This window comes from Sinohyriopsis cumingii, unplaced genomic scaffold (assembly GCF_028554795.1).
Source record: "Sinohyriopsis cumingii isolate HCF-2022 unplaced genomic scaffold, ASM2855479v2 utg001387l, whole genome shotgun sequence".
Lineage (NCBI taxonomy): Eukaryota > Metazoa > Mollusca > Bivalvia > Unionida > Unionidae > Sinohyriopsis > Sinohyriopsis cumingii.
In genome coordinates, this window is record NW_028315991.1 from 204,482 (window position 1) to 222,080 (window position 17,599).

A 17,599-nucleotide genomic window follows, 5' to 3' on the forward strand; every position below is an offset into this window, starting at 1 on the left:
TTTTTATGCAATATAAGGGTATGTTTTTCCTTTAGCTATTCTTTCATTTCAACGAGTTTTCTTTGGAGTTCTCATATTTAATATGTTCCAGCATTGATCGATATTTGCATAATCAATTCAACTTTCATGCCACAATCCAGATACCTATGCCTCAAAAACTCTCCTTTTTATTTACTCATTTTTATTTTGTAATTATTTTTTAGCATTTTAAATATACTCCATTTTAATCAGTATAAGGTATTCGAAAAATCAATATTATCTTCTTTTTGTGTTGTGTTTTTTTCCGCTTTCGAGGGGTTGGGATAAAGCAACGTTGATATTTTGAAGCAGTGCTTACTTAATGTCGAAAATGGACGGTACAAAGTACGGTCTAAGTTTGTTATCTCGAAAAATCTCTGCAATATTTCCATATGATGCATCATAACAGATTAAATTCTTCGAAAGAGAGCACTGTAGATCAGTTTCATGACAATGACATAATTAGTTTGATTTGAATTGCAGACACCAAGGCATATACCATTCTGTATCCATAATTTGTCTGTAATCTATTCTCATCGTTGAAAAGGATTTGAGTGTACGAAGTTAATGTTGAAGTACAGTCACACAGTTGTTACTAATTTATGAAGGGTGCTTGTTACATACTTAGTTATTTGCAAGCTGAAGGACTGTAGAATCATATAGTTCAAAGATATGTCGTTACCAGTGCTGATAAAACAAACAAAGTAGAGTATGCTATGATGAATACAACACTGCGAAAGTTACGAGCGGTAATGGCCAATGCACTATACACGGATACAAAAGTAATTCAGATTTTAATATGTTGAAAGAATTGTGTACTACCAATTGATTTCCAGGTGATGACAATTCATTGTCTACTGTACTCATTTCCATTTTGTTCTACCCTGGATAAGAGACTGGCCATTACAATGTGAGAGAAAATTAACTGATAGAAATAATTAGCCAAACATTTGAGTAAAATGTCCCTCACCAGTAAAATATGAAAGCATCAAAGACTTTTTCATTTAGCTACTTGAAATAATTTTCTTTCTTCATTGACTGCATAACAAGAAACATGTTTTGGAGTTCGTTGCTAATATGGATTGCAAAAGCTATACTTTATTTTATTATGAATGATTTGCAATGGAGCCTTGATACTGTGTAAGGTTTGGTCATGTTGGGTTTAACTCCATTTGTCAGCACGCTAGACTACTAATGGCGGCTAATGTATTTGGTGGAGGACAAACACATGAAACGTTTGTAAAGAACAAGCGACCCACGGTAAGCTGCTGGCAAGCTTTCTCACATACATACGTTGGTCGAGCCAAGACTCGAACGCATACGGACACACGTGGGATGTGCAAGTGATCGCCTTAGACCACTCGGCCACTGGGGCCGGACACATTATAAGATAGAAAACGTAACAGTTTTTCATTTAAGCTATACAAAAGAAAACGATTACTGTGTACGGATTACCAAACATATTGCGTTCTCATAGGTAACAATTACGTATCGGTTTACAGATGTAATTTGGTATTTCATTGACGATCAATAGAAACACACAAAACCTATCAGTCTCTGCACAACTCTACAGTTAATCTTGTATGACTTGCAAATTAAATATCATAATAGTTTACATGGTACATGTCATAAGTTAGTCACATTTCAACAATGTAGTATTTGCTTCCATTCTTTAGTGCATTATACTAGTCAAATTTTAAACATTCTTGCAACCGAAACAAGCATTAGTACCAGATAAAATGACAATACAAACGTATTCCTAACGTATCGAGTTATCATTGGGCTGGTAAAGTGATTAAGTTTATGTTGTATAGGTTTCTCTAAAAATATCAGTATGAGTAGAAAAATGTACATGAATGCAAATATTATCCAAATTTTTCAAGACGGGGATAACCAGATCGTGTTCTCTCAATCTTTCCTTCATGAGATATGTTCTAGTTTTATTCTGCATTTACCCTCTGCAATTATATAAGGGTTTTATCTTGTTTTATTCTCTCCATATCATCTCCATTTGGACCAAAATAACTTTAACAGATAATTACTTCTCGTGTAAACTGTTCAATTAACTATTACAACAACTATTTACTATTGCTATTGCCATTTCCTGCTAACGCTGCTTAACGATATTACACAGTGGTGCTGACATATTTTCGTATTATGATGCTTGAACGCTCTTCCTTTGCATCTTACTTGATCGCAAAAAATAAAATATTTTATTCCAAAACATATATATGTGATTATGTTTGTTATAAGTGGCTTCGTATTATTTCTTGAGCCTTAGCAAGTTACCAACATGTTTATCTGTTACATCTACTCCAATATGAGCGTCAATCTTATCAACTAATTTAATGTACAAGTTTATGAAGAAAATTGTATGAACCAGATTTCATTATTTGAACTGCATATTGTCATGTATTGTGTGTAACTGCAGTATAGTAGACGGTATTGAAGTGGACAAATAGAATATAACATTTAGGTGTAATTTTCCAACAACCCATATATAGGTTCTATGAGATTAATACTAACTCATTGCATGACAAACGAATCCTCATTTTGCAAATATGACAATGACATATGTTATATATAATTAACATGGTGCAATTGGAAACTCATAGAGCACTATACACGCATAACTATTGATTTATCAAACAAATTTTGTATTGATCTAAACTGCTTTTTTTCCTCGATTTTAGAAATAGATTCAATACTCACCATACCTATTTGGGTTCAACTTGATTTTAAATGTATCGACCTTATTTTCCTTTCTATTTCTGATTTAAATGTATCCATTCTTCCACCAGTGCTAAAGTTTTCTGTATTTATTTAAACAAATTTTTAACCACTTAAATCTAATTTGTAATAACTCCCTTGTAGATATATATAGCTCTATGTAACAAGTTCATTATCAGCAAGTTCTTTTATAAATAAATCTTGAGTCTTTTCTTCCAACCGAACGCTTAGACTTGGCGAAGTCTTATTCCTTAGTGTTTTTATTTATTCGTTTTAATCACGTATGAAAGGTAAATTGTTTTTGTATAACTCTGATTACACTTCTTTTCACAGCTAGTGTGTATTTATTGGCCCTTGTCTGTTTACCATCGCAAGCCACGGGTGATAATACGCCACGCTTTCTCTTCATCCTTGGCTGCCTTTGATGATATTTATCGGTTTATCCTGAAAACGCATCAATACAAATATGTCATGAACAGCAACATCTAGCAATCAAATACATATGAATGAAAACGTCCGTTGTATCTTCCGATAAGTGGTTGCGCTTAGAACAGAATATTTGATTGGTTTATTTAAACTGCATGGAAGATCAATAGCGAGAACAATTTACTCGCGTCGGCAGTGATTGGTAAGCATGGTTATGGATATTCCAAGAGAAGCGAGAAAATCTCCGCACAGGCGGACAAGATCGATTTATGAGCGTAGCGGATTACCGCCAGTGGTTTTGAAACTTTGTACGTTTTTCAGTATGACTGTTAAATGGAATATAATTATTTTCTTCTTGCTTTCCGCACGTTTTAATTTCTTTCAAATTATTATCATCCAATGCATTATGTATTTGTGCATCAACAAACTTTTCACAAACTGGATAGTACCTGCATCAGTTGATCTTACTCGATGACCTAAATTTGCAATAGGGTTGCTTATTTAAACCTAATCCTTTATGTTTCATTGGTCAAGTGTTCTACCATCTGATTTCGCTTCGCTTTCCTCTACGTGGTTTTGAAATAAAATTGTTAGGAGTTCTTAAAATACATAGCTCAGCTAATACGAGTCGCAGGTTGATTCGTACATAATAGTGCCATAGTTAAATGTACATCTTGGTAAAGAGCTGTATAACCGGATTAAGACATCAGATCAGCTCCCAGGGATGTGTTTGCTATATCGCTAATTGAATGCAGAACGTTTTGGCATTTGTCCCAAAGGTATATGTGATAGAGAAGCTATGTTACTGTCAAAACTTTGCACGAAAATTTTGGTCTATTTCACATCAGGAATGTTGTTCGTCATTTGAGTTCGAAGACCTCCTTGACATCACTAACTAGTTTGGTTTCTGTGGGTACGTGATAACTTGATCAACCCAATATGTGCTTTGAACCGTCGGTTATAATACGGAGTGAAGATGCCGCTTGATGTTGCTGGATTAAAATAGGGCGTGCTGCAGTCGTGAGATTTAAGTTGCTTGCGCTGCCGCACTGCCCCTGTCCGTCTCCGCATCGCTCAAATATGTAGATATAGATGTGGCTGAGCCAGGTTGAATGATTCTGTGCAAGATCTTCATGAGACTCAGAGGCAATGTTGAAGCGTTTCAATGATGACTTGAGATCGCTTTCCTCTTTCAGTTCGCCGTAAAGACCCTCTTTGGAGGTGGCCCGTGGTGAAATGACCTGCGATTTCATCAGCAGAGTGTTGATGCTTTTAAAATCTGCACCTGGGAGAACCCCACAGCTCTTGGACACTGTCCTACCAGCGTATCCTCTTGTTTTTCCTGAGATTACATATGACAATGATTCGGGTTCTTCGAATGACATATGTGTACCGCCCAGGCTTCGCATACATGCAATAGGATCGGCTACACAATGGCTTTGTAAAACTTTACTTTTCTTGAGGATTGTTACCTCTGTGTTCCCGCATATCTGGTATTGGTTTCGTCATCGATGTTGATTGCACGTGAGTGTGTACTTGTGAACTTGTCTATTGCGGGTTTGACAATTCACTATGATGGAAGGCTCAGCTGTAGGCTTTCCTGCTATAGGGGGCTACATCGCTTCTTTTTTAAAAAATATTTATTGTTAGACCGAAATTGTGAGAAACTGAACAGAAATTCTCCAAATACTGTTGCAGGTATCACTCAGATTGGATATTCAAGGAACAGTCATCAGCAAATAGGAGATCACAGAAATTCCCTTACTACAGAGTTTCTGTTGTTTTTTCCCGTTTTTATAGAACGTGAATGCATTCTTGTACTCCTGGGATGTGAGTTCTTGCGTCCACATTAACTGAAAGAGTTTGATCAATTTCTGTGCCATGTGCAAGCCTTCGGCGTTATGGATTTCTCGATGGAATATTGGATAGTTTCAACCTGCCTTAACTTCATCTTTACGCACAGAGGGAATTTGGACATAGATGGAAATGTTTAACGTATGTATCTGTTGTTTTTTTCTTCTCAGAAATATGTTGGTTTTTTACAAGTTGTATTTTAATATTTGCAAGTCATATGTTGCTTTCTCTGACATTCAATTTCAGTTTGTATGTTAATAGAAATGTACCTTTATAATATAAAGAGATAAAGATTTTGTTCAAGAATATATTGAGTTTCTCATTCAAGAATAGCTCTTCGATAATAACAAAAGGAACCATATAGAAATTTGAGAATCCATTTTAGAACCAAACTGAAAGAGACAATCCAAGATATAGTTAAATTTGTGTATGGTCTGCATTATATATCTCAGCAAAGGAGATGAGAAGCAAACTGCATTGTTTTGCAACCGAAACTTCCAAAACCATTCATATCTTAACTTTATATAAACCGCATATTTTGTCCGTCAGTCTTGCTTGCCAGAAGAGTTAGAAAGTGAAAATTGCTAAAATTAAACAAAATAAACCGCAAAAAAGAATGTTTATTAAGTTCCAAGAAGTGACAAGAATAAACATCGCATAAAATCTTACCTTCAACACATATAGCTCTTCTCTTCTCTGAACATACATCAGAAAATATATCTCTCTTAGAGTACAATGCACAACGTGTCAGCCTAGTTGCTTCATTATCTGCAAAAAATATATTTATTTACAACAATATTTTTAAAAAATCCAGCACATACACGATTTGTTTTATTCCAGTCAGCGTATTGGGGACACGAATAATACAAGATCGGAACTAAATATAGTTATACAATCTCACTTAATTCATGATTTGTACAATAGAACTTGCAAATAACTTCATTGTTTCATATTCTGTTTTTTTTCTTCTTCTTCTTTTAATGACAATGTTAGTTTCCATTTTGCTCTTACAAGGAAGTTTTCGGTTGGAGAGACAACCATGGACTCGTAAAAGATTGTGAGGAATGAGTAAGGCTCATGAGTTCTTCACACACAAAAAATGGCAAAGTTACTAATTGTGATATTTTAAGGTGTGCATTGAGATGCTTTAAGGTATTCACTGTGAAACTTTAAGGTATGTATTGTGAGACTTTAAGGTATGTATTGTGATACTTTAAGGTATGTATTGTGAGACTTTAAGGTATTCACTGTGATACTTTAAGGTATGTATTGTGATACTCCAAGGTATGTATAGGGAGACTTTACGGTATTCACTGCGATACTTTAAGGTATGTATTGTGATACTCTAAGGTGTGTATTGTGAGACTTTAAGGTATGCACTGTGATACTTTACGGTATGTATTGTATTACGATTCTATGATCTTAAAATAAGTAATCTAAAAAAGTGCGAAGTAACAAGCGTTGCAAAAATCAGCAACTAATTTATTTGCCAGGAATAAAAAGTGAAAATTTAAAAAATAAACCTACGGTATTGCAAATTAAATCTCAAATAATAATAGAATTGCGATTGATTAAAGATCTGAATATGCTTTAGTAGAAATTCAAATTAAATCCAACGCTAGAAGTGTTGATGTGCCCGTGTAGTGATGTTGTGCCAACAGATTTTAGCTGGATCTCAATAATGCAATCAAACAAAAATATCCTTATTTGAAATGTCATTATAAATTCAAGTCTCTATTTCCAATAATGTTACTTTTGAAGAGCACTTAATATATTCAGTAAATAAGTTTTAATAAATTAAATTTCAGCCTACCTTTTGACAAAACAATAGTAAACTTGATTCTGCTAAGACCTTAAAACACGAATAATTAATTATTAGAAAAACAAGATTATATTGTCCTCTACCGGACCTCAGATTACAATTTGCATCTAAGAATTATATACCCCCCCCCCAAAAAAAAAATTACCCTCCCACCAACAAACAAACTATTTCCTACATGGAAATTTCAAATTTGCTTCTGGAAAGCTTCCACAGTTTCCAAGATAAAATCTTAGTTATAATTAGACGTCTATTTCTGACAGTACAATATTACACATGTAGTACACATCAGGCAGATCTGACATTTCATGGGGATTTTCAAATGTTCTGTACTCTGATTGAGATAAGTATGTTTACTACAAAAGCAAAATCAGTTATTCAGGTCAGGTGGAACATGAACTTGATTTTGGATAAGGTCAAGTCCAAAATAAAATTATCCATAGCATATAATGAAGAAAACAACAACAACCTAACATATAAACAATGCAAATCAAATATACATAACAACTGTGATACTCTGAGGTATTGTTATACTTTAAGGTATTCATTGTGATCTTTTAAGGTAGTGATTATGATACTTCAAGGTATTCAATGTGATATTTTTAGATATGCGTTGTGATATTTCATGGCATACGTTGTGATACTCTACGGTATTCATTATGATACCTTAAAGTAATCATTGTGATACTTTAAGGTATTCATTGTTATACTTTAAGAAACTGATTGGAATGCTTTATGTGTGCATTGTGATACTTTGAGGTATGCATTGTGATACTTTAAAGTATTCATAGTGATACTTTAAGGTACTGATTGGAATACTTTATGGTATGCATTGTGATACTTTAAAGTATACATTGTGATACTTTAAAGTATTCATTGTGATACATGAATGTATTCCTTGTGATACTTTAAAGTATACATTGTGATACATGAATGTATTCCGTGTGATACTTTAAAGTATACATTGTGATACATGAATATATTCATTGTGATACTTTAAAGTATTCATTGTGATACATGAATGTATTCATTGTGATACTTTAAAATATACATTGTGATACTTTGAGGTATTCATTGTGATACTTAGATATTCATTGTGATACTTTAAAGTATTCATTGTGATGCTTTAAAGTATTCATTGTGATACTTTAAGGTATTCAGTGTGATACTTTAAGATACTGATTTGAATGCGTTATGGTATTCATTGTGATACTTAGATATTCATTGTGATACTTTAGACCATTCATTGTGATACTTTAAATTATTCATTGTGATACTTTAGGGTATGCATCGTGTTATTTTAAGGTATTCATTGCCCTACTTTAATGTATTTATTGTGATACTTTAAAGTATTCATTGTGATACATGAGTGTATTCATTGTGATACTTTAAAGTATACATTGTGATACTTTGAGGTATTCATTGTGATACTTAGATATTCATTGTGATACTTTAAAGTATTCATTGTGATACGTTAAAGTATTCATTGTGATACATTAAGGTATTCATTGTGATACTTAAATATTTATTATGATTCTTTAGACTATTCTTTGTGATATATTAAGGTATGCATCGTGATATGGTATTCATTGTTATAATTACATACATACATACAGTGTACTTTCTACATTTAAATTCCTCTAATAACAATATTATCAATATCATTATCATCGTCAACTGTGGAACTTCATTAGTTCTTTCCATTGAGATAAGATTCTCAGGTATACCAATATTAATAAACATGTAGTAGGATATACAATATGCGTTTTCAATTTAACAAATAACTTACCGTTTAGGAGGGAAGTGTAATTCACAACGCCGATTCTATATGTAGTGTTCCTAGACAACTTGCCAGCTATTTGGGAAAAGGAACCTAATTTGATCAAGTTGCCGGGGAGGCCGTTTCCTAGAGCACATGATGTTTTGAGTGCATCCTCTTCTGAGTAAAAGATTGATAATATTATTTTAATTGGTATCGTTGATATTATCATCAAGATTGGTGCTCCTGTCGTAGTCACATTTGATGTTAATGTCCTTTTGTAATCACCATCGTCGCCTCCGTAGTACGACATCAGTAAGTACCATGTGGTCAACACAGTTATCAGATGATCTGTATTGTTACTAACAACATTGCAGGTAAAATTAACATCTCTGCCTCAACGTATATATCGTGCTGATTATTGTCATTTTTATCGCCGTATGCCTAATTCTATTATCTATCATTTCATTCTTGTCACTGCTGGACAATCACTAGTCTTTCAGCCATATGATAGTATTCATCAATAAATTATTATATTCGAGAATTTTATAATAGTAAATATATAGAAAACTATTGAATGAATCTCATAACGTTTTTTTGAATTCAGCAAAAATTAAGAGTTTATCTAACAAATGACAAAAATAATGATTCTATTCAATGTGATTTCATTACGTAAAGCCCAGTTGTCAATAGACAATTGTCATTAAATAACACTGTCCCTCTATTCATCCATTAAACCGACTTTTGTGTAATACAGTGTGACAACGTAATTACATTACATATCAATCACTTTGTTTCTGGGGATGCTCTACAGATATTATAAAGTTATGAGAAAATGGCGGGTGTAAGGTGAAGTTACATTTCCAACATGCAGTCGACAGAATGTTGTTACTTTCATATACTGCGGCTGAAATGTGTGTGGATATTGTACGTGGGGAAATAAACGGCTCACTAAAATACTGCTCCTTTGTGCTCACAAAATCAGCTTGAACTGGTATAGTACACTATCTTTAGCAATTATTAAAATAGGGAAACGAATCTCGCCAGACAAGACAATATCAGCTTCGGAAAGTGCAATGAATGATTGATCAAATAAATAAAATGTAAAACAAATTATCAGCTGTTTTTTTACAATTAACTTGTGAAATCCAAGAAGTGAAAATAACCAAGCGGAGCAATCAGTTTCTTGTTAGATACGCATCCGAAATAAGGTCAAGCTGTATACTCTATATCCCATATTCCAAACATCAATCATACACCACAAAAAAGGAATCATAAGTTCTTTTAACAATACCCACCATAAGGTACACAAGGTTTTTTGTTAAATAGCTAGTAAAACCAGTAATAAATGCGGAGACATTCCTCTTCTTTAAAAGTCTAACCCCCATGCAAAATACGAAACTATAGAGCGCAATCTTTGTTATCTCATATAATATGCAAAATAGCAAGTGTTATTTGAACGAAATATCAACTTACGTCTGCAGTGATACTCAAGGTTATCACCAGTTATTTTTATGCTGTAAGATTCTGAAATAATAATAATAATAATAATAATAATAGTAATAATAATAACAATCATAATAAAAACAATACTACTACTACTACTAATAATAATAATAATCATCATAGTAATAGCGTTTGTTTGTAAAACAGGCCACTGGCCCATGATACGTATCCATACATCATGAGGTACCAAAAGATGTCATATTGCAGAACAATAGAACATCCTCTCTATTGGAAGTGATATACATAAAAGTGTCGTTTGAATTGGGTGAGATACAGATTTAGTATATGTTACACAGTAATCACACAAATGTATTTAAGGGGAACCCTAAAATCTGCATGGAGCATTTTTTGTGAGATTGATCTAGAGTCCTATGTTGCAGAAGTCGTTGATAAAACGGTTTCTCTAATCTTTAAGGATTTTATAGTAAACATTGTTAAATTAGCCATCCGAATTTTACTAGTATCAAAAGACGTACATTATTCTAAAATTGAATTTTTATGCACAAAGGTGGGTAAATATTTTTTAAAATTATTTCTCCATATAGCGGACAAGTAGTAATAAAATGGAATTCATTTTTGATGTTAGCGTTACAGATTTGACATAATCTTTCCTCATAGCAAATCCTTTCATATCTTCCCGCGTTACCTCTGATTGGCAAGTTACCACTCTAAGCATATTGATTATACGACAAAAATAGCTATCTCCCAACAATTCTAGATATCTTTGACAAGTGAATTGTACTCTATCTGATCTATATAAACGCAATCTTTTCATAGACTTAATCTCATCCTGCAGCTTTTGCCTATAAATATTTTCACATCTCCGGCTGAACAATCTAAGAAAAATGTTATCATTTACGCCATGGGTACACCCAACATTGCCAAATCCAAATGTAAATAGAATCCTTTTAACAGTGTTAACCAAGCATCCCCCCTCCAACTGTCATTTGTAGCATTTTCTAGGATATCTGTCTTCTGGCATTCTTTGCATTCTAAACAAATATTTCAAAATACGTTTTATCTTATACACTGCATACTAATTCTTCCTAATTTGGTGTAGACTTAGATATACCAGGAATATATGTACAAAATAACAAATGAGCTTTTTCAATATCATTGGTCTGTATAACACCCAATCCTCAGCCACATAGTGAAGGATGAGAGATATCTTCGCGTCAACCAGACGAAGGAATCCAATTATGGATAATCTGCCAAAATTTGAAAGACTTTGCTTCATTGTATACATAGCCTTCAGCGCCTACAACGATATAGTTTGATGTCTCATATACCAAGAGTTTTTCAAGAATATATGCTAATTAAATACTTATAATATGATTCAATTTTTACCTTTTTATGGCCATAGTACCACGTTTAGTACCTTCTGAGATAGCACCTCTGCGAAAAACAACAAATCTTGTTTTGTTTTTTCATATTCACTTTTAATTTTAGGCAATATGTAATCAGCCTGTTGAGCATATTTTGCAACTGGTGAGCAGTGCCAGTCAAGACAATTAAATTGTCTGTATTTAACAGTAAACAAAGCTATAAGGTTTCCTCCGACACTACCCTGTTTCCTTCAGCCAAAAAGGGTTTCAAATCATTAAAAACAACGAAAAGAATAAGGGCGATAAAACAAATTGGCATACACCAAAAGAGCAATTAAACAAGCCGGTAACAAGATTGCTGAACTTAACACATGCTTTAATATCATTTAAATTGCTCTAATAACTCTTAACATTTTTCCGCTAATATTTTCAATAACTAGTTTTTGGTACTTTAGACGTCTCTATATCCTATCAAAGGCCTTTTCATAGTCAACAAATACTGTATATAATCGACCCCCACGTTTTCTTAAATATTGGCAAATTAATGTATATAATATTAGATATATTATCTGATATATAATATCCCGCTATAAATCCCGACTGCTCCTCGCCCAGTAATAAGTTTTCCTCTACCCATTCATTTATTCTATTATTTAAATTCGATGTAAACACTTTGCTTAATACAGGTAGTAGACTAATGCTTCTGTATTTGGAGGGTTCATTTGCATCCCCTTTCTTTAAAACTGATATTATGACAGCCGTTGACCAACATTCTGGATAATATCCAACATCGAATAGCTTGTTAAATAATATTGTTAATATTGGAACTATCATGATGCCCGTACATATAAAGAAGTCGCTGGATAAAGCATATATTTCCCCAGCTTTGTCATGTTTCAGTTTACTCTATGGTAGGGTACCTCCTTTCCTGTGACTGTTCTGTCTAAAGTCTCATGAATTAGTGGAATGTTCTCATTTTCCTGTATCTGGTCAACAGAACTGGAAAAATTAAATAATTCTAAATATATTCATACCAAGTTGCAAACGTGATATTGCTTTGCATACCAGCATTTGTGTTCTTTACAAGGCGCCATAATCGTTGTATATTTTTCCAGCATAATGTAGATAAAAGGCTATCTTTGTTTTAATTCATATTGTAAGAGTTTTATACCTATTTCTATACAATGTATAATCGTCAAGTGATTCACTTGTGCCTTTTAATCTGAACTGTCTTAGATATCTTGAGGCTTTGCTTTTGACGGTTGTGGTATCTGTGTCAAGCAGCATGGCTGATATTGAATAATTCATCTTGGTAATATATCACAGATAGGTTTTGCTTTCTATTGATTGTCTTCGTTGTGCTTGCTGTATCATGGTGTATAATCAGTAATTGTTTCGACGCAATCATTCGGTTTGCTATTGTTTATATCATTTAAAATCTTATCTATATTTTGAGATAATCGATGTTTGCAATTTTGGATAAAAAATAGACCTTTTCCTTTTTATAAATAAATAAATATGTATTTATTTCGCTAACACAGGAGACACTTAAAGCATTTTGCTCTAGTTTACCCATGTAGACAAGGTACAATACAATGGGCATATGTATTGATTCGAGTCTATCATCTATAATAATAATAATAATAATAATAATAATAATCATTAATTTACACAGTGCCGTTCGTAGCGTATTTATAAACTATTCAAACATATAATTGTAAAAGCCACCTCTGTCTAAAAACATTGAAGAGATGCTATGAAATACCTGATATGACGCCTCTGATGTGACACAGACTACCAGATAATCGAAATGATGCATATAGTACATCATATTATATTATTTCTTAACTTTACTATTCTTCTGTGCTCGTGAAAACGAAAGCTTAGTCGTTCGCGCGGCACGTGTGAAGTATAGAACCCGGCTACATGTTCAGGCAAAAGGAATACTGCAACTGTGTAAGTGGTGTAAGGGGTGCTCATGGAGGGATATTACCTCTGGTGGGGGTAGCAGTCGTACTCCCTTGGGATTAGCTAGTCGACCTTTGACCCCCACATGCCTCTCACCTCTCACCTGTGGATTCAAGAAGCTGTAGCATATGCAGCGGCCACACCACGGGCATTAGCTTCGACTGGCCAATTAAACCAGGTTGAGGGTAATCTACGGGTCTCAAAGCATCGATGAGTTAGGGCTTGTCACTCATTGCATATGAAGACTGGACCCGGCGGACTGCGTGGAACCACCAGCTGGTCAACGGGCAGGAAAGCGGACAAAGCGATGTGGAGCGTTAAGAGCATAGCAAGACACGTAGGACGCATTGATTATCCACTGCATCCAGTTTCCATTCCAGCCATCTTGACTAGGTCTTGCCACTGGGCAATGTTGGGCCTGAACAAAGGAGTGAGACTGACGCAGCGCAACTCTCCCTCACTTTAATCCAACTCACGTGCAAGTCATTTTTGTCATCACCAGTGCCTAAGTCCTTCGGCGATGGGCGAACTGCAACGCGGCAGGTGTGGATGCACTGGCAGCCGTAGTGGCGGACCTGCACGCACGAGTCTAAGGCGATAGGTTCGTCCTCCATTGACCTGAAGCAGAAACGGATGTCAGCAGCCGTCTGAGAGACTAAGCAGACATCTTCTTAATAGCGTTGCTTACCTCCGTAGCCTGAGGAAGTGGCTAGGAAAGGTGCCCTAAAGAAAGTCGGCTTCGACTACCCCGACCAGCATACCGCGACTGGAGGGAATCCTATTCTTGCGGTCGAAACACAAAAAAGCCGAAAGGTTCCACTTTTGGTGCGTTGAACAGATGCAGTCTATTTGATCGCGCAGAGGCTGACTTACCAAAGAGAAGAACTGCCCTGATGGCTAGAGAAAATGCTCGCTACAAGATAAAGATAGCATCCCTGAGTGAAACTCGCTTGGCCGACGAGGGCCAGTTGACTACAGTTGTAGCTGGCTACACCTGTTCATGGAGTAGACGTGGCACCGATGAACATCGTGAGTCTGGAGTTGGTGTCGCTGTCAAGTCGAGTTTGGGGAATAAGCTCTCCATCATATTAAAAGGGTATTGATGACCGGCCAATAATGCTGAAGTTAACCTTAACTGGAAGAAAGCAAGCCACACTTATTAATGCGTATGCACCAACCATGACCAACTTGGTGTAAGCCAAAGACAAGTTCTACCAGGATCTGGAAGTTCTGATTGCTTCAATACCAAAGCCACACAAGCTCATTATTCTTGGAGATTTTAACGCCAGAGTTGGCGCAGACCATATTTCGTGGGAGGGAGTTATTGGTAGACATGGCTTTGACAACCGCAACAGCAATGGACATCTGCTATTACGGATGTGCGCAACCTATGATCTCCTGATCACAAACACAGTCTCCCGCTTGCCGAACCGTAATAAAACAACTTGGATGCAACCTTCCTAGCCTACACAAGGAATTAAAGTCCCAAAGTGACTTAGCGTCTACAGACTGAAAGTCTACAACACTGAGCATGCTCTGTCTGAAGCTCTGACAAGGCAGCTGAAAAACACAGACACTGATACCAATGACGTAGAAAAATGCTGGCGGCCTTCAAGCATCTGGTGTACTCTACTGCATCTGAAACTCACGGTGTCACTGCGCGAAGGCACCAAAACTGGTCTGACGAGAACTGTGAAGAAATACAGTCCCTGCTAGAGGAGAAGCGTCGTCTCCACTCTTGAGCTCCGATGGCAGCAATCTCTTAACCGAGAAGATACTGTACTGACAGGCAGAACACTATGACGGTGTTCTCAACAGAACCTCTTTCATCAACGATGAAGCGATCAACCGTCTACCCCAATTGGAGATCAACGAGAGATTGGCTGACCCCCCAACAGCGCTGAAAACTCATAAGGGCATTGAGCTCCTGTCTAGAGGGAAAGTTCCGAGAGCAGACTCCATCCCAGATGAGATCTACAAGTCTGGTGGGCCTACGATAGTGGAAAGACTAACAAAGATGTTCTGTGGGATTTGGAAGAGAAAACGCATACCCCAGGAATTCAAAGATGCGTCCATCATCGACATTCACAAACGCAAAAGCAATCGCCAGCCCTGCGACAACCATTTAGGAATCTCTCTTCTCTGCATCGCAGGCAAGGTCCTCGCCAGGCTACTGTTGAACAGACTCAGTGAGCACCTTGATCATGGCCTACTGCCAGAAAGTCAGTGTGGCTTCGGAAAGGAGAGATGTACCATTGCCATGAGCTTTGCTGTCAGGCAGATGCAGGACAAGTGTCTTAAACAAAATGTTCAGTTATACACCACATTCGAGGACATGAATAAGGCATTCGACACTGTCAGCCGGGAAGACCTTTGGAAGACCAAGGCCAAATTTGGATATCCAGAAGTCTTCATTGAAATGATGAGGCATTTTTATGATGGCATGCTTTACAGAGACCAGGACCAAGGTAACTATTCTGAACCCTTTGCAGTTACGAATGGAAAGAAACAAGGATGCGTCTTAGCTCACATTCTCGTCAGCCTCATTTTCTCCGCAATGTTGATGGATGCTTTCAAGGACAGTGATTTGGGAGAAGGTCTCCGATACCGTCTGTATGGGAAGTTGTTCAACCTGAGGAGGCTTCACCAAAACCAAAGTCCAAGTTGAGAACATTCGCGACCTCCTGTTTTCAGATGACTGTGCCCTCAATTCCAGCACGGAGGCAAGCATACAACAGAGCATGGACCTTTTTTTCTATAGCGTGCACCAAGTTCGGACTCACCATATCTACCAACAAAACAGATGTTCTGCATAATCCAGCTCCTGGATAAGATTACCTGGAACCATCCATCACTGACAATGGCCAAAAGCTCAAAAATGTAGACAGATTCACATATCTCGGCAGCACCGTCTTACAACTAGTCCAGATAGACGACGAGGTCAACACCAGTATTGCCAAAGTCAGCATATCATTTGGCAGACTCCGCTCAAATGTCTGGGATAGGAGAGGCATCAAGCTTGCCACCAAACTCAAAGTTTCCACCCTCCTTTATGATTGCGAAACATGGACTGTGAATAGCAGCCATGTTAAAAAATTGAACCACTTCCATATGGGTTCCCTGAGAAAACTACTGAAAATCAGATGACATGACAAGGTACCTAACATACAGGTGCTTAATCAGGCCGGCATGACACAATTCCGATGGGCTGGACATGTTGTCCGAATGCCGGTAAAACGCATACTATGAAGGTCTTATATGGAGAGCTACAGCAAGGCAAGAGATCTAAAGGTGGTCAAAAAAAGAAAGAGGTACAATGACACCATCAAGGCTTCGCTAAAGAACTTAGGCAATGACACTGACAGTTGGGAGAGTGTCGCTACTGATCGATCTGCTTGGCTCAGTCAAGTCAATGCTGATGCGGCAGCCTTTCAGCAGAAAAGTCTGTTGGACGCAGCTGAGAAAGTGATCCGCGCAAATCCAGGAAAAGTAGTTCTGCAACTCCCAGTCAGCTGCCTGTATATCCATGTTCCCATTGCAACAGACTCTTCCGGGCCCGGATCGGACTGATCAGCCTTCTCCGGAGCCACCCCCAGTAAATCGATGACATTGAATATTTCTTATCGACACCGATGGTCAAACATCATGATACTGCAGCATACACTATACGGGAGGGTCATTTTACGCCTAGCTGGCAGAGTGTTACTGTTATGGCGGAGATCTAAGTTCTGAGACAACAAGTTTGGCTAGTCTGTTTCATATTATTATATTTGAAATTTGTGAACTCGTGCTCAGTTTCCTGTTGTGAAGCAATGTTGTAGTGTAGGTTTGCGTTTCTGTTTTATTCTCAACAATTGCTACCGTATTTGTAAAGTAACTCGTTGAGTACGTGTTGTTTATGTGACATGGTTATGGGTATTTGTATCCAGGACGAGCACCTCCCCATGTTACAATTCTAGGTCTTAAAATATGTAACAGAAAGATAATGAAACCAACAATTTAAGTAAATTAAGCAAGAAACCTGTCCCTCCAATGCAAATTGAAAATTCAAACGAAACTTACAATAAGTTTCAAATAATCCTAAATGTCTTATAACAATTGAAAACATATATAATAATCCGTATAAATTCCAATAATCTTGGATTTCCGATATAACACAATGGTGCAATCCAGTTTTTCTTTGAATGAATCCAC

The 17,599-nt window shown here is 36.3% G+C and overlaps 1 protein-coding gene across 4 annotated transcripts in view; it reads right to left on the reverse strand.

Moving 5' to 3' along the window:
- Positions 1–17,599, reverse strand: part of LOC149772585 (uncharacterized) — a 69,028-nt gene that overhangs the window by 12,792 nt on the left and 38,637 nt on the right. For 3 of the 4 annotated variants that reach the window (XM_089947615.1, XM_089947612.1, XM_089947616.1), the window contains exons 3-5: positions 10,083–10,133; positions 8,637–8,786; positions 5,698–5,796 (exon numbers count right to left, since the gene is read on the reverse strand). In XM_089947615.1, the coding sequence (XP_089803741.1) occupies positions 5,698–5,796; positions 8,637–8,786; positions 10,083–10,133 (300 nt within the window). The remainder of the gene's footprint in view (positions 1–5,697; positions 5,797–8,636; positions 8,787–10,082; positions 10,134–17,599) is intronic. The other variant, XM_089947614.1, reaches the window with a different exon arrangement.